Source organism: Podospora pseudoanserina, chromosome 2 (assembly GCF_035222485.1).
Source record: "Podospora pseudoanserina strain CBS 124.78 chromosome 2, whole genome shotgun sequence".
In the NCBI taxonomy this organism is placed as follows: domain Eukaryota; kingdom Fungi; phylum Ascomycota; class Sordariomycetes; order Sordariales; family Podosporaceae; genus Podospora; species Podospora pseudoanserina.
Window position 1 is genome coordinate 3086640 of NC_085921.1, and position 16981 is coordinate 3103620.

Genomic DNA, 16981 nt, shown 5'->3' on the forward strand with positions numbered 1-16981 from the left:
GGACATGCCGTCTTGGCGATTGATAGACCTGCTTTGGATGCCTTCTCTTTCCCCCCGTAGCGACGATCGACGGCAAGGCACAAACTCGGGCACTCTGCCAGTCAGCATTCGTCCTCGCCTTGATTCGGCTGGAGGGTTCCTGCATGGCACTCACTTTATTCTGGCCGTCTTACTTGCATCTTGGAGGTGAGCATGCCAGACAGTCACTGACAGTAGGTGGCCATTCCTCCAATCCCACACCACCCTCTTGGCATTTGCTAAACACATGCGCGCTTTGAGGCTTTCCTCCACTCAGCTTACACAATCACCAATCTGACTTGCAGGAGGTTCACAAAATTCCCACGCGGTCTGAGCCGCTTGTTTCTAGCTTGCACATCCTTGCTCTTTTGACACTCCTTCAAGCAGCGAATCAACACCACGTTCGCTCCCATCTGCCTTTCCTGGGACCGCCATTGACGATCATCCGAAAATCAGACCTTCTTCTTGTGCCCCGCGTTCCCAGTTTCCCTTCCCCACATTCCCCGGGATCGGCTTCCGGTTCTGGAAGGTTGCATCGGAGCAAGTACCGCTGCTGAGCCCTTTTGCCCGGTAGTTTGACTACGTGACCGGAGATCTTGCTGGTGTAATGGCTCCTTGGCGGCTATTGGTGTAGTATGGTGGTGGAAAGAACCCGCCGAATCTGGGTTTAGGAGGGTTTCGCAAACTTGAAGAGTGGTATCGCCGAAACGGCGTGCCTGGATGATTGGGTGAAGCAATGATGCGGCGGCATCGGGGCGGTTTGCATGGCGGGTTGGACGACGATGTGGTGCCCCGACAATTAGTCCGATTTCTTTTACTCAGACGGAAGGGACAGGGTGGTGTCTTGAGTATAAAATACCTGGTACGGCCCCCTTACGTGGTGTTTTTATTGTCTCAGCCAGTCGAGGATTGGAGTCCGGAAACATAACAGTCACTCTACATCAGCCCACCCCCTCCGCTTCAATTGCTCGTGTCGCCGCCGTTGTCTCTTCACTCTTGATAAATCGTCAAAATGAAGGCCTTCACCCTCCTCGCCCTCGCGGGGTCAGCTCTCGCCCTCCCAGCCAGCACCGGCGTCCTCGAGCAGAGACAGTCCGCGGTCCAAGTCACCGACGAGCTCATGTACGGCATCAGCCTCCCCGCGTTCACCGCCCGCCGCAACGCCCGCAACCCCCCTACCCTGGACTGGACCTCTGACGGCTGCACTTCCTCCCCTGACAACCCGCTCAACTTCCCCTTCGTCCCCGCCTGCCACAGACACGACTTTGGCTACCACAACTACCGCGCTCAGAACCGCTTCACGGAGAGCGGCAAGCTCAGGATTGACAATAACTTCAAGACTGAGTATGTTGAGCCCTTGCAGACTGAATTTGTAGGACATGTTGCTAATGAGTTCGTGTTTAGCTTGTACTACCAGTGCAGCACTGTGTCTCTATCTGGCGTTTGCAGGGGTCTTGCGGATGTGTATTATGCTGCTGTGAGGGCTTTTGGTGGCGGTGATGCCACGCCGGGCAAGCGGGAGACTCATGATGAGCTGGTGAAGGAGTATGAGGAGAAGTTGGCGATTTACAACGCGCTGGTTGCTCAGGCGGAGGCGGATGGGTTGATTCCTGCTCAGGCTTAAGCTGGATGAGGGTGGTGGGTTATGTGCCCGGGGAGGAAATGTAGTTCAATGTGTATGATTTATGATTTTGGATGAATGAAAAGGCCTGTCAGCATCATTTTGTGAATATCTGTTGTCCGTATATTTCAAAACCTTATAGCTACCTTTCAGGTATGGTTTGTATTCTAGAAAGCCCAATTCAGGGAGTATGCAATAACCCAGCTTTAGCACAACAGATCTGCGGGAAACATCCCCTGTTAAGGCAAAAAAAAAAAAAAAAGCCGAAGTCAGACAAGAGTGATGTGCTCAATCTGAACATGCAGACAATGAATTCAAGGGAAATGTGATGCCGATGCGAGAAGAATTCTCTGCCAAATTCTGAAGTGAATTTCCTTACGGTATCTCTACATCCACCCGTGAGAGAGCGGTGATCTGACCATTCCTTTGCATTGTGTCAGGCAGCCTGGCCTGCGGCACAGCAGAAGCTACATCACCCACACCGCGCATTGGAGAAATATAAGATTGTAGCCCTAAACGTCCGCCAAAAAAAAACACCACCGCCCCCGCGATCACCACCCGGACTCCCAACCCCAGCCCCAAATCGCCAGAGCGAGCGAAAAAAACGCTAGCCAGCCCAAAACGTCTTGCCAAAAAAGCGTCCACCTCGTCCAGCGCCGCCGCCGGTCTGCCCCCACCGTATCCTTCCCCCCCCCCCATATCATTCCATGCTCTTGCCTAATCTTCAGTAAGCACAGTGCTATTATGAGTGGTAAGTCAAATTTGGATAAATCACGGTACAAGGTCAGTCAGGGGTTTGGGACACCGGTGGAGATCACCGCACCCGCAGCGCGCGAGGAGGAGGTGGGCGCGAGGGAGTTCTGGGAGGCCATTGTTATTTCGAAAAAAAAATCGAAATTCTTTTTTTTTAATAAAAATTGGTAGAGAGGCTGATTGATTAATGGGAGAGTTGGTAGAGTTTCCAGAGACCAGAATTTAAGATTTAATGTGAGGCTGGAGGAAGAAAAAGTGAAGATTGAGCCTTGAAACTTGGAATATTTATAATATCCAACTATGCATCAACTTCCCTCTTGCCGCCGCTGCCATGCCGGACAGTAGGATTCCGTGACGTGACATGAGATGGGAAATAACCATCCAACCGGTCACTTACCTTTAACTGAGATATTCTAAGTGTAATATGCGCATATGCTAGTTGAAGCGGAAGGGGTGATTTCCCTGATTCTTTTGTGGTACTATTGTTACAACTGGTGTCTTTTCTTAACCCCGTTAAGGGCCCTCGAGGATCCCACAAGGCTGTGATTGTTTCGTCCCGATGCCACGCGTGCCGTGAGGTCCGTCGCGCTGGAGTGGATGCGCCCATTCCACCGATTCCTTTGTCGGTTTTCTCGCTGTTCATGCAGCTGACCAACCAATTCGCGGGTCAAAACACGTCGTGGTAGTGGTGTGGAAGCGCAACCCAAGAGGCGGGTGATTGGCCATGGACGCATGAGAGTCCACGCAGCTGAAGACATGGTGGGGAGCCGACGCTCGTGTGGCTGCGGCTGCGTTGCCGCCCAAGGCGTCTTCGCGCCCAGCCCGCGGGCTAAATGCTGAACAGTTACTCTTTCTCAGTTATCCTTGCGGTTCTTGTTCTTGCAATTAAATCCAGATGCCTTTCCCTCGGGCGACGCTAGGCATTTGATGCTCCCTGATCCAATCCGTAGCCGTCGAACCTCCACAGAATCCCGCGATCGAACGAACCGGCGCAGCTGGTTGACATCCAAATCCGCAGTCGTCCTCGAAAAGGCCTAGCCGATTATCTCACAATGGATGCCCAGGCAGCTACCGAGCCCAGAACTCATAGCGACTACACTGTGGGATGGGTCTGCGCTCTGCCCAAAGAACAAACCGCGGCGACAGCTATGTTAGATCACAGGCATGGCGATCTTCCGAAACCACCCAATGATCACAATACGTATACCCTAGGATCCATCGGCAATCATAATATCGTCATAGCCTGCCTGCCTAAAGGCGAGATCGGAACAAATTCGGCGGCGACTGTCGCGACCTCGATGGCCAACGCCTTTCCGTCCATTAAGATCGGTCTAATGGTTGGCATCGGCGGCGGTATCCCACCCAAGGTTCGGCTTGGCGATGTTGTGATTAGCTCACCAGTGGGCCAGTATCCTGGGGTGGTTCAATGGGACTTGGGCAAGGCGAAAGAAGGGGGCAAGTTCGAGCGGACTGGGTCGCTAAACAACCCACCTGCCTCGCTCCGCACTGCCTTAACGAAACTGGAGACCGAACATGAAATGAGCGGATCTAAGATACCTCAGTATCTAGAGGATCTAAAAGACAAATGGCCAAACCTGGCGCTGAAGTACGCCAGCCGTGATCACCTTAAGGACCCTCTGGACGTACTGGACGATCCAGTTCGCAGCCGCAGAGGGCAAACCATGTTCTTGGTACTACTTTGGGAGACAATCCTGGCCATTCTCAGGGTTGTCCTAGGCTGTTGGGCCCTTGCTTCCATGGGGTCTGGGGCCGAGCAAGTGGCGGGCACCACGGTGAACACTGCGGTTGATCGAGATGGCGGGAAGCTGCGAAATATGCGTGTGCATTACGGTCTGATCGCATCTGGTAACCAGGTCATTAAAGACGCTACGTTCCGAGATAGGCTCGACGAGGAGTTTGGTGGCCATGTTCTCTGCGTCGAAATGGAAGCGGCGGGACTAATGAACAATTTCCCGTGCATTGTCATCCGAGGCATCTGTGATTACGCAGATTCGCACAAGAATAAAGATTGGCAGGAGCACGCGGCGGCCGTGGCTGCAGCATTTGCGAAGGAGCTTTTGCAATATGTGCAGCCAAGTGCGGTTGTCGGAGAGCGTCCGGTGAAGGATATATTGGAGCAGACGTTAAAGCAGGGTTAGTAATTCTCCGGTCGGGGCCATTGCATATCTTTTAACAATAGATGTAGTTCACAAAGAGACATCCGCAACTCGAGAAGACGTCACCCAGATCAAGTCCAAATTGGGGAAAGAGGAAGATGAAGAAGTCCTCGACTGGCTCACGAAAATCGACTACGGTCCGCAGCAAAGTGACTACCTTAAGAGACGGCAACCAGGAACCGGGCAATGGCTCCTTGACTCAGAAAAGTTCAAGGGTTGGCTGTCCGCCAGCAATCAGACACTCTTCTGTCCAGGTATCCCCGGGGCGGGAAAGACGATCTTAACGTCAGTCGTGGTTGACCACCTCGGTTCCAAGTTTCACAACGACCCGAAGATCGGCATCGCATACATTTACTTCAATTTCCAGCGGCAAGACAAGCAGAAGATTGATGACTTGCTGGCGAGTGTGCTGAAACAGATAGCCGAGAGCCAACCCTCTGTTCCAGGAAGCGTCAAAGATCTCTTTGACAAGCATAAGACCAAGCGGACGCGGCCATCACTTGACGAAACCTTGAGAGCTCTCCAGTCCATGGCGGCGACGTGTTCGAGAGTCTTTATCGTTGTTGATGCACTTGACGAATGCCAAACATCCGAAAGCTGCCGGAAGAGGTTTCTCTCCGAGCTTTTCAACCTACAGAAAATGCATGGAATAAATATCTTTGCGACATCGAGGTCTATCACGGAGATTGTTGATCGCTTCAAAACCAGCATATCACTGGAGATCCGTGCAAGTACCGCCGATGTGGCACAATATCTGGAAGGTCACATATCGCAGTTACCATCTTTCGTCCAACAGGACCGGCGGCTGCGAGAAGAGATTACGGCGGGGATCTCAGAAGCCGTCGATGGAATGTATGTACAGAACTGTAGGGAAGAGCAGCACAGGCACTAACAGTTGCAGGTTTCTCTTGGCACAAATCTATCTTAATTTGCTTTATGACAAGATGACACCGAATGATATTCGAAGCACATTGGAAGTCTTCCGGAACCAAGGGCAAGGCCGAGCCGAGATACAGAAGGTCGGGGCACTGACCAGTGCGTACAACCAAGCAATGATGAGAATCGTTGGGCAGATGCCGGGTTGCAAGAAGCTTGCGATGGAGGTTCTGGCATGGATCACGTGCGCGAAGAGACAGCTTACCACGTTAGAACTCCAGCACGCCCTCGCAACCAAGCCGGGAAAGTCCGAGCTTGACGACGGAGACTTGCCATGCATCGGAGACATGGTCTCTGTATGTGCTGGACTGGTAACGGTCGATGAAAACAGTGGCATTATCCGGCTAGTTCATTACACAACACAAGAATATCTTGAGGGGACACGGCCGCGATGGAATCCGAATGCAGAATTGGCGATCACGACAACCTGCGTTACCTACCTCTCATTCACCGTCTTTGAGACCGGGTTCTGCACAACGGACCGTAAGCTTAAGGAGCGGTTGCAGTCAAACCCGCTCTACCATTACGCCGCGTGCAACTGGGGGCATCATGCACGTAAGGCTGCAACATCGAGTCAAGTGGTTATTGACTTTCTTGAGAGTAAAGCTAAGGTCGAAGCATCAAGTCAGGCGTTGATGGCCGCCAACTGGAACCGATCATACTCAGCATACGCTCTACTAGTTCCAAGGAATATGACGGGACTGCATTTATCAGGATACTTCGGAGTCATCGAGGCCGCAGATGAGCTCCTTAGGAGTAGACCCGGTCCAGATCTGAAAGATACCTACAGAAGAACGCCGCTGTGGTATGCTGCCCAAAACGGGCACGAGGCCGTTGTTAAGAAGCTGCTCGCAGCAGGAGCCGACGTTAATGGTGCCACTGCTGCTTCTTTTGATGGCCAGACAGCGCTCCAAATAGCAGCTGGAGGAGGCCATCTCGAGGTGGTCGAGAAGCTGCTTGCAGCGGGAGCCGACGTTAATACTGCTGCTGCTGCTTCTGGTGGCCGGACGGCGCTCCAAGCAGCAACTAAAGGAGGCCATCTCGAGGTGGTCGAGAAGCTGCTCGCAGCAGGAGCCGACGTTAATGGTGCCACTGCTGCTTCTTTTGATGGCCAGACAGCGCTCCAAATAGCAGCTGGAGGAGGCCATCTCGAGGTGGTCGAGAAGCTGCTTGCAGCGGGAGCCGACGTTAATACTGCTGCTGCTGCTTCTGGTGGCCGGACGGCGCTCCAAGCAGCAACTAAAGGAGGCCATCTCGAGGTGGTCGAGAAGCTACTCGTAGCGGGAGCCGACGTTAATGCTACTGCTGCTACTTCTGGTGGCCGGACGGCGCTCCAAGCAGCAGCTGAAGGAGGCCATCTCGAGGTAGTCGAGAAGCTGCTCGTAGCGGGAGCTGACGTTAATGCTGCTGCTGCTGCTTCTGGTGGCCGGACGGCGCTCCAAGCAGCAGCTGGAGGAGGCCATCTCGAGGTGGTCGAGAAGCTACTCGTAGCGGGAGCCGACATTAATGCTGCTGCTGCTTCTTCTGGTGGCCGGACGGCGCTCCAAGCAGCAGCTGAGGAAGGCTTCCTCGAGGTAGTCGAGAAGCTACTAGTAGCGGGAGCCGACGTTAATGCTGCTGCTGCTGTTGCTTTTGATGGCCGGACGGCGCTCCAAGCAGCAGCTGAAGGAGGCCATCTCGAGGTAGTCGAGAAGCTGCTCGTAGCGGGAGCCGACGTTAATGCTGCTGCTGCTTCTTCTGGTGGCCGGACGGCGCTCCAAGCAGCAGCTGAGGAAGGCTTCCTCGAGGTAGTCGAGAAGCTACTAGTAGCGGGAGCTGACGTTAATGCTGCTGCTGCTGCTTCTGGTGGCCGGACGGCGCTCCAAGCAGCAGCTGGAGGAGGCCATCTCGAGGTGGTCGAGAAGCTACTCGTAGCGGGAGCCGACATTAATGCTACTATTGCTGCTTCTTTTGGCCGGACGGCGCTCCAAGCAGCAGCTGAGGAAGGCTTCCTCGAGGTGGCGAATCGACTCAAGGCAGCCGGCACATTGAGATGACAAGAGTATATATTTATATGTCCTTTGTCGCACAGCTTGTTTCTATACTTTGCAGAAATGCTAATGTCGACCTGAAGTATAGCTTTAATCGGACACTTCGGTCGTAGGCTGCTGCGAACAGTCAAAAGAAGATCGTTACTAGTCAAATCAATAAAATGATGAACTTCTCTCCACATTCCAAGTCCTTTATTGGTTTGGGGTGCGGCCACAGGCCCGAGGTCTCTCTGATCAGAGGGGCGAGAAAAAGTGGGGGCTCTCGGAGGATTCGGGGGTTCAGTGGTCATGTATATAAACGGTCTATTTCGAACATTCTATCTTGGAGGGATCATCGACTTTTATTTTTCTTCGTATTGTGTGCCTTGCACGCGTGCAGGCAATTCTGGCCCTCTGATCAGACCAATCTGGTGCTTATTATGCGGCCTGCGAGCCCATAGTGTCATTTCTTTATCCTACGTGAAGTGCGGCCTGCGAGCGAGCCACTGTCACGCAGGTGTGTTCATTCAGGGACCTGTTGAAGGCATATTTGTGGTGTTGTGGTTGTTTCTGTGTGTTTTCTCACCATTTCATTATACTTTTGTTATCATTCGTGATACAAGAGGGGTCTGGGGCACGGTGCCAATATATAGTACTTTCATCTCTTCTACAGTCTTCTAGATTATATTTACGTTAGTCCGCTTGGATGGCGTTCTCGCTCCGTCTAATAATACCTACAAGCGGCGTCGCGCGATGATACTTCGGATGCACCCCTGTATAAAATGCGGCCCACGACGTCACAGGACAACCTCAATAGTATGGTAACTATTTCCATACATTCCTCGTCGTAGTGCCTAGCTTGAACCAGTCTTATAAAGTTTTCGAAACCTGTTTCTTAGTGTTTCCAACACTTTAACGCGGCTTTCTCGCTGTAGTAAACAAGCCTAGCGAAGAAAATAAATAACTACTACCAACAAACATTACGCATCAAGGATACCGTTTGCTTGTCGTAGATGCTCTCTATTTCGAATAACCATTTGTAACTTCCGATCAGACGGCTCTAGAGTTGTCTGGAACCCAGATAACGCCCGCTGATACATCGCCTCCGCTGCCCCCAGTCGGCCCTGATCCGCGTAAAGGAGGTCCAACATATGTGTCGCGTTGGTGATATTACTTCTTTCGAAATCGCACTCGCGCCCCTGGAACTTCCCGGCCCACCATGAGCACCTCTCCACATGCAGGAGAAGCCGCCGCTGGAGCTCCCAATAGTCCTTAGTCTTGCTGTCGGGCACGGAGAATCCAACCACCGTCATCGCTTGCCGCAGAAACAATCTCTTCCCATTGTCATCCTGTATGTGCGACGTCCATCTGTGCACCACCGGATGTATGCTGTGGTTGCCGCTGTCCTGCACGGACCCTCGGGCCTCGATCATCGAGTAGCGGAGCAGCAGTCTCTCTGCGTCCAAGAACCTGACCTGGTTGCACGCCATGTCGCAGAGCCATCCGGGCTACTGCTCCCCACCGCCTGCCGAAGCTTGCAGTAGACCGTGCCACAGGTCTATGTGGTCCACAAAAGCCCAGAGCCGCAGCAGATTCGAGGCGTACTCGTTCCTCACCTCGATTGCCTTGAATAACATCATCCACGTCGTCCCAATATTTCCCTTCTCGTAATCTACTAACGTAAGCTAGACTTGCCGTTAAACCTAATTAAGTCGTCCCACTACTACTTGTAGAGCCGAATATACGACGCAACGTTGAGGCAGGTCTCGCGGAGATACGATGTAGCCTGCACTAGCGTAAGTGGGAGCCTATCGAGCAAACCGAGTAGCTCGGTCCCCGTCTCGTCTATAACTGCCACCTGTTAGCCTGAGCCCCAAAACGTATGTCGTTAAAGGCCTACCTAGTTGTTACCTATACCACTGCCGGAACATAGTATTGCCCAATTTTTGGTCCACCTTGTTCAGTCGTTTCGAGTCGCCGAACTCCACTAGCCTCGACAATCGTGTAGTAATCAGCACCGACCCGTGGTCACCCGGAAGGTATTGTCGAATATCGTATATGCCTATCGACCCGCCTTACTCGTGGTCTTGGTCGACGTTATCGAAGACCAGCAGCCAGTCGATATTATCCGGCCGCCCAAGCCACTCTAACACGTCAATCACCACGACTTTCAGGTCGTCCTCGTTATATTAGGCGCAGTTCTTGCTCCTATCGGGAATCTGGCCTTCTGTCACGGTGGTTACACCGTGACCGTCGTTGATCCACTGATGGAGCTTGGCACGTGCAGAGCACAGACTAATGCGACTTGAAAGACTTCGCATCTCGCTGCCGCGAGACCTGTTTGTAGCTCTTTAAGCTACGTCTTAACAATAGAGCCTGCCCGTACCCGACGGAATAAAGCCCAGACTGTAGCTTAGCTCAATATTACTGTTATTAACCTGTCAACCTGTCCTACTAGTGACACCTTCCGGTGTCCTGCTTGCACAGCCACCAAGACTCTGTCCTAGCTGGTCTGCCATCTGGCCAGAAGACCGAGCTGAACGCGGCTTGGTGGCGTCAAGCAAAGTCGGCAGCTAGCTGTGTCTTCCCGATGCCACCAAATTCGTAGAGAACAAATATCTTGCGCCGGTGATTCCCCCGGGACACATGCTGAAGTGATCTAAATAAGGAAACACATGACAATATCGCTGTCTTTTGCTTGAGTACTCCCAGGCTTAAAAGACCAATAACTTATTATCTCCATCCAGTCCCCATTCACACCCTCACCTGCCAGCCGCAGATCCTTCTGCCGTTGTTATCCATTTGCAGTCCTTCGGGGTGACCTGGGAGTCCAAAGCTTGGCTTACGTAGCAGTGCGATAAAAGGTTTCCTTTGGCTGTGCCAGTGTCACGGGAGAGGTAGATAATCGAGGCAAGCTACGATAAGTCTGACCAATTTAATGTAGCAGTAAGCTGAAGAGGGTAAAAAAGAAAGCAAACAAAGTCTGGCTGCAAGTAGGGCTTTAGACATGGCCAAGTTTGGGCCTGTGAAAGCACCCACGTGACTCTTACGTGGCGTGCGCTCACATGTCATGAGCCAGGGCCGTGACAGCCAGGAAAGGAGGCAGATGGGTTAAGGCTTACAGTCAGCTTTGTGACCATGCCATGGCAGTCAGATTTCATTGCCGACCCTTAATTGCGGCTAAAAGAGCAGCACGTGCTTGAGAAGGGGCTGGTCGGTACCTTCACTTGCCATTGCGCTGTGGGAAACATCACGTAAACGCCAAGCTACCTTAGTTAGCATCTAGAATAAGCTCCATCACTTCGTTCTCTTATACCTTAGCTTCTCAAACCCCCTACCGCCGGTATCCCGAAAGTCGTCCAGATCTTACATAATTATAGCATATCGCCCCAATATCAAAGATCCCAAGACCCAAGATTTGTGGCTAGGCCAGAGGGAGCAAACGACGATATACCTGAGGTAAGGGCCTGGGCTGTGCCACAGTAATGAGTTAAGTCCAGCACAAACGCGCACGGACATCCAAGCGTAATCCAGTCGTTCAGCTAAATCCTCAGCAAATCGCATTCCTTATGATGGCACACAGATGATCATGATTTCGGCTTCAGAGATCGGAGTGGTAAATGTCCAGATATGCAAAAAAACATGCTTCATGATCCTTTCTCCTGAGAGCCTGAAAATACGAGCTCGTTGTACCGAAATACCTATGTTTTTTACCGCCCGTTTTATTTTCGTTTTTTGTTTTCTGTCGGCGCTTACATGCTTCAGGTTCATTGGGAGACTGAGGGGTGTGAATGTAGAAGATAGGGAGAGAAATCTTCCTCAGTTTTTGGCAGTATGTCTTCCGAAATCTGCATCGGATTTCCCTGGAAATGACAGTCTGGCTGTGGAATAACCTCGGATTGTATGAAGGGCAAACCGCCGACACGACACCCCGGTCTTTGTCGCTGCCATCTGAATCCAAGGACCATGAATCGGCAAAAACTAGGTACCTAAGGTATCTCCTTCATAGTAAACACTTAAACCCCACTAAACTTCATCCCCGTCAACGACAACTCCCCCCCATCAGCCAACCACTCCGGCCCCCCACTCCACTCAAACTCCTTCCCAACCTTCCACGTCCCATGAAACAACATGCCATTTACCCCCAACCCATAAACCGACACCTTCCCCCTTACCAACGACACCACAGCCGGTGTACTATTAAACGCGCCCCCCAAATCCTGCCACTCCTCCGCCCACTTCTGCCCAATCAACGCCTTATGCTTCAACCTATCATCCCTCCCCACAGCCAACACATCCAGCCTATCCGGCCCACTAACATACACCACCGGAGTGGACTGGAAACTCCCTCCCAAATCCACCAGGTTGTTCGTTTCCGCATCCCCAGTCTTGGTCCAGTTGTAGTATTCCATAGTTCTCTTTACCGTTATCCCAAACACAAAACTCTCTTCGATTGTTCTCGAAGCGATGGCCAGCTGCCCCCTGAAGTCCCCCCCTGCCTCGACCCATCCTGTCCAAGCACCGAGCCAAGTGGTGGTAAATAACGGCTGGGCTGTGCCTCGAAACCCAAGTACCGCCATTCTCCACGGTCCCGGTCCACACCCAATAACCGGGTACGATGACAGCCCACCACCATGACTCTCCCATCCTGACCAGCCAGCATACGGCTTGTAGTAGATCCTATACAAGCCCCCATCCGTCCCTCTGATCGCCACGTCCATTTGTGAATCACCACACGCTACTGCATAGGGCGGACTGGTAATCGCCTTCCCGAGCTCAGTCCAAGTGTCGTTCCATTTCCCGTTGTAAAACCTTTTCGTTTGGATAGTGTTATTCTTTGCATAAACAAACACATCCACCAGGTTGTTATCCAACGAAGCGGCGGAAGGTTGGGAAATCATGTCACCGCCCAGTGACTCCCAGTCAGAGAGCCACTTCTCGCCGTTGGTGGTGCGGTACCATACCGCGTTGTCTTGCCCGAGGCCGAAGAGGAAGGCGGTGGGAGGCGAAGCGTACTGCGCAACGGAGAGGACAGAGGGGCAGATATTGCCTTGACAGACGGAATTGGATTCGAAGGTTGGCGAGGAGTCTGATGGGCGAGGGTCAGTGCTGGTCCGTGAAGCTGGGGAGAAAGAAAGGGGGCTACCGGTTGGGGAAGTAGGCGTTGCGTTTCCGCCTGAATTGCCACGGCTGCCTGAAGGGTCGGGAAAGGCAGTTGGTTTTCCCTGGCTGACGGTTCCTCCGGGTTCATTACCTGAGTCACCCCCAGAAGAGCCATTCGAGCTACTCGGATGGGTGAGCATCTGGTACCAAGACAAACAAGGCTGGGAACAAGTACCTAGAAGAGTTTTGCGTTGCCAAGCGACTTCCAAATACACCCCCAAGGATGGCAATGATGATAAGAAGCGCCACGACTATCCCAGCCAGGAACCACTTTGTCGCCGATACTCTCTTCTTGACAGTTCGGTCAACAATAGTAGTCCCGCCTCCGTCACTGAACGGCCATGGCTGTGTAGAGATCTCGGATCGTGGAACTGGTGGACTCCAAGGACGACTTGTAGGAGGTGTCGGAGGGTCAAAGTCCGGCGGTTGTCCAATTGATCGGTCAGTATTAGCCCCGATTGCGGCCGTTGTAGAGTTGTAGGAGGGCGGCCATTGACTTCCCGCGGTAGCAGTGCGATATGATGTTGTTGACATGGCCACATGTGATGGTGCTGGAAAGAAAGCTCGACATGAACGAGGTTCTGGTGACGCTTGTTATCCATAGAATATCAAGACATCATGATGCGATGTGCGCTTGGCCGCAATGCTGCAGGCTGGTGATAGTACGACGCCACTTGCTGTTCTCCGAACGGCTGAGTTGATGACCACACTCCCAACCCCCACGAGGTCTGGCTGCTGCATACTGGCTTTCAGCCCCATCGAGATAAGCGCGCAATTTCTCATCATCTCCTATCTGTTCATGTTCCATCCTTTTGGCGGCGCAACAAAAACTGAGGTATCAGGGTCTTTGAACCCGGAAGAGGAGGCAACACCAACGAAGAGTTGTTCTTTGACCGTTCGCTTTCTTCGTCGATGACAGCGATAAGTTCAGATGGGCCTCGACGTGGAGGTTGTAAGTCGTTCTCACCCAACCACTCTCTGGCCTCCCTCCTCAGCCGGTTCTCTCTCATTCTCGATGGAATGTGCACAAAAGACACATTTGTATTCTGTCTGGTCAAACTGACACCGCATTTGCTCAGCAAGGCCTGGATCGGCCCTTTGAGCGAAGGGCAGCATGCAGCAAAAAGCGAGATGAGCTGCTCGAGAATGGTCCAGGTAGCAATCGACATGGCCATCTCCCACTGATCATCCACGTTCCTCCAATCAGCAACGACCACGGCCTTCATGATCGACGCGACGCTGGCGAATAAGCCCATCCCTGTCAGGATGCATATCACGACCCTCTCCCTCAGCGGACGGCGTAGGTTCCAAAGGATAAACATCGGAGCAACAGAAAGCAACAGGTCGGTGGTAATGTTGATTGCGGAGCCGATGCTGGAGACTATAATGTCTGTATGGAGGCTGGGACATTTTCGCTCGCGCAGAGGGACCATGATATCCCAGGCAGCATGGAATGGTCGACATTTGAAGAAGAGATACTGAATGTCGGCCACGCAGTAGGTGACTTGAACGGCAGCGATCACGTATAGGCCTATCCTCCATGACTTTTTCAGGGGTAATCGCAACAAAGTCAAGACAATGGACGTCTTTATCAAAGTCATGCTGATGGCCCATATCGGAATGGCAAAATATGCCACAAAGACAGCTTCTCGAACTTCGTCCATGCTGATGTCTCCCGGGTGTATATGCATCTCTGGGACGAGGAGGCCCCAGTCGATAATGGAGCAGACCTGGAATTAACGAGTCAGACAGGATAGAAAAGGCAAGCTCGAGTTCGGCAGGATTAAACCTACCAGCCCAGCGATAATGAAGGCATCATCCCATCCCAGTCTCCAGACCGGCCATATTCGCACATATATTCTTGCACAAAAGGGAACCAAAGCAAGTGCCAGGAGTGGGACGGTGACTCCGAAGTGGAGGCGGGCCAAAAACGCTGCCCTCTCGGTGATGGTGGGTGCCATCGAGGTCGTTGAGGCGCTGAATTCGATTGTGGTGGTTGCGTTTACACCATGGTAGGATGAAATGGGAACAAATGCGAAAACAGACCCAGGGGCAATTGGAGATGGAAGATGGGATAGATGATCAAACAACCGTGCTTTCTGGGCGATGAAATTGCGCCAATCAAGTTGAGGTCCAGAAGCCGGGGCTGTTCCCAATTTGAACAACCAGTGAACTGGTCCTGACATTTCTTTTTCTGGCTCCCCGGTCCACGCTTGACGATCGGCACAAATCATGACGGGGACAATTCGAGCTTGGCAAATGCTTGACAGGTAAGAGCCTCCGCTGGCACGGCGCTGATTTGCTGAATGTCGCGGTGCTGGACCCGGGGATCAGGGACTGGGCACGGCAAAGCCAGGGGCCAACATGGGGAAGCGAAATTGGTGGCTCGATATGCTCTTCGATCACTAAGAAACCGAGGATTGCCGACCCCAAGCAAATTGGGAATCAAGAAAATCCCAAGCCAAAAAAGCTCAGGAGGTGCCAAATGTACTCATAGTACTCCACAAGGCCTGTCTGTGTCTTGTTCCTTCCCTTTTGGTCATAATTGGCAGGTTTCCGCCACCGGGTCTTCAAGGGCCTCGACTTCCATAAACAATAAGGTATAAGCGGATCTTCCATAGATCGCCGCCGGCTGCTGTGTCCCAATTTCTCACTCCTTCAGGACGAATCTAACCAGAAATGCTTCAGTTGCATCCATCATCTCAAAATCTCGTTGTTTTGCCGCGGCATCACCCGACCTTTCGGCGCCGACTTCGGAGGATCACTTTTGACCCTAACCCTAGCGCATGTCCATGAAATTCAGCTCTTGTACCGATGAAATTCCGACTCTGAGCTGTTTCTTGAACATATCGATACCACGCTGGATCTAGACAAGTATACTTATTTGAGATCCCGATCATGTTGCATGTCAAATCATGCATCAGATTGCCCTGATGCTACCTTCAAGAACCAAAACAGCCGCCTGTGATTGGTCAGTGAGCCTTGATCCACACCTGCAGGAGGTGCGCCGTTTAAAACTTTTACCTTCATGTCGACATACAAAAATTGACGAATGATGACGACCCCTGACGAGATCAGACTCCATACTCTGTAAACACTCATCCGATTGTCTCACTATCACCGTTGAGCCAAAGTCTGCAGTCAGAAACCACTGAACTCGGAGGCGCAAACCTTCAAGAAATCTCACCCTCAACCCCGCCGTCAACCCCTCCCCCGCACTCACTCACATCACCACACACACACACACACACACACACACACACACACACACCAAAATGTCAGACCCCTGCAAAATCCTCGTCTTCGCCTCAGGCAACGGCTCCAACTTCCAAGCCCTCATCGACGCCGTCTCCTCGGGCGCCATCCCCAACTCCAAGATCATCCGCCTCATCGTAAACAAGAGCAAAGCCTACGCCACCACCCGCGCTGACAACGCCGGCATCCCCTGGGAGTACTTCAACCTCATCTCCCACGGCTTCCGCCAAAAGGGCGAGACCGACCCGGCCAAGCTCCAGGAGTCAAGAGACAAGTACGATGCCGCCCTCGCGGAGAAGGTGCTCAAGGGGGATTACAAGCCCGACCTGGTGATTTTGGCCGGGTGGATGTATGTCTTTGGAAAGGCTTTCTTGGATCCGCTTGAGGCGGAGGGGATCAAGATTATTAACTTGCATCCTGCGCTGCCAGGTAAGGGTTTATTGTTTGTTTCCATGTGACAAAGAGTTTGGCTAAGACAGGTCTTTTTTTTTGGTAACAACAAAAGGCAAGTATGATGGCACCAATGCTATTGGGCGGGCGTTTGAGGACTTTAAGGCCGGCAAATTGGAGGACAACAAGACGGGTATCATGGTGCATTATGTCATTGCCCAAGTTGACAGGGGGGCTCCAATTCTGGTGAAGGAGATTGAGTGCCGCGAGGGCGAGGAGTTGGAGCAGCTGGAGCAGAGGATACATTCTCACGAGCATGAGCTGATCGTTGAGGCGGCTGCCAAGGTGGCAGGTGAGATCCTGGACAAGAAGAACAAGACACAATAAAAGACGACAGGCTCGAGCCGTTGATTCTGCCCAGGCATCCCATGCTTTTATCACGCCTCTTCATGTCCCAGGATCAAGACATAATTCCACGTGATGGAAGTATTAATGCTGGTGTTGAGCAAAGAGACGTTTTCCAATGGTGTCTCTTGGAGGTGGTGAGGTTGTTGGGTGTTTGGGGTTTGGGGGTGCAGGTTGTTTGGAGCAAATTTCAAGGGGCGATACTTGGGAAGAGAATGCGCCCCGGCTGGGGATTGGGGTTGTTTGCTTGCGAC

At 52.3% G+C, this 16981-nt stretch overlaps 5 protein-coding genes across 5 annotated transcripts; 3 read left to right on the plus strand and 2 right to left on the minus strand.

Moving 5' to 3' along the window:
• Positions 1–1030: 1030 nt before the first annotated feature.
• On the plus strand, positions 1031–1909 carry QC764_208170 (uncharacterized protein; the record flags this gene model as incomplete). Its single annotated transcript, XM_062944526.1, has 2 exons — positions 1031–1362; positions 1423–1909. 2 exons carry the CDS (start codon positions 1031–1033, stop codon positions 1640–1642), a joined length of 552 nt encoding a protein of 183 aa, XP_062803362.1. The 3' UTR covers positions 1643–1909.
• Positions 1910–3444: 1535 nt separating this feature from the next.
• Positions 3445–7541, plus strand: QC764_208180 (uncharacterized protein; the record flags this gene model as incomplete). Its single annotated transcript, XM_062944527.1, has 3 exons — positions 3445–4546; positions 4599–5421; positions 5471–7541. The coding sequence occupies 3 exons, from the start codon at positions 3445–3447 to the stop codon at positions 7539–7541; spliced, it is 3996 nt and encodes a 1331-aa protein (XP_062803363.1).
• A 3917-nt stretch (positions 7542–11458) lies between these two features.
• On the minus strand, positions 11459–13211 carry QC764_208200 (uncharacterized protein; the record flags this gene model as incomplete). Its single annotated transcript, XM_062944528.1, has 2 exons — positions 11459–12797; positions 12853–13211. The coding sequence occupies 2 exons, from the start codon at positions 13209–13211 to the stop codon at positions 11531–11533; spliced, it is 1626 nt and encodes a 541-aa protein (XP_062803364.1). The 3' UTR covers positions 11459–11530.
• A 263-nt stretch (positions 13212–13474) lies between these two features.
• Positions 13475–15190, minus strand: QC764_208210 (uncharacterized protein; the record flags this gene model as incomplete). Its single annotated transcript, XM_062944529.1, has 2 exons — positions 14471–15190; positions 13475–14407 (listed from the first exon to the last, which is right to left on the minus strand). The coding sequence occupies exons 1-2, from the start codon at positions 14909–14911 to the stop codon at positions 13475–13477; spliced, it is 1374 nt and encodes a 457-aa protein (XP_062803365.1). The 5' UTR covers positions 14912–15190.
• Positions 15191–15675: 485 nt separating this feature from the next.
• On the plus strand, positions 15676–16786 carry ade5 (Bifunctional purine biosynthetic protein ADE5,7). Its single transcript, XM_062944530.1, has 2 exons — positions 15676–16361; positions 16438–16786. Exons 1-2 carry the CDS (start codon positions 15953–15955, stop codon positions 16707–16709), a joined length of 681 nt encoding a protein of 226 aa, XP_062803366.1. The 5' UTR covers positions 15676–15952; the 3' UTR covers positions 16710–16786.
• Positions 16787–16981: the final 195 nt, after the last annotated feature.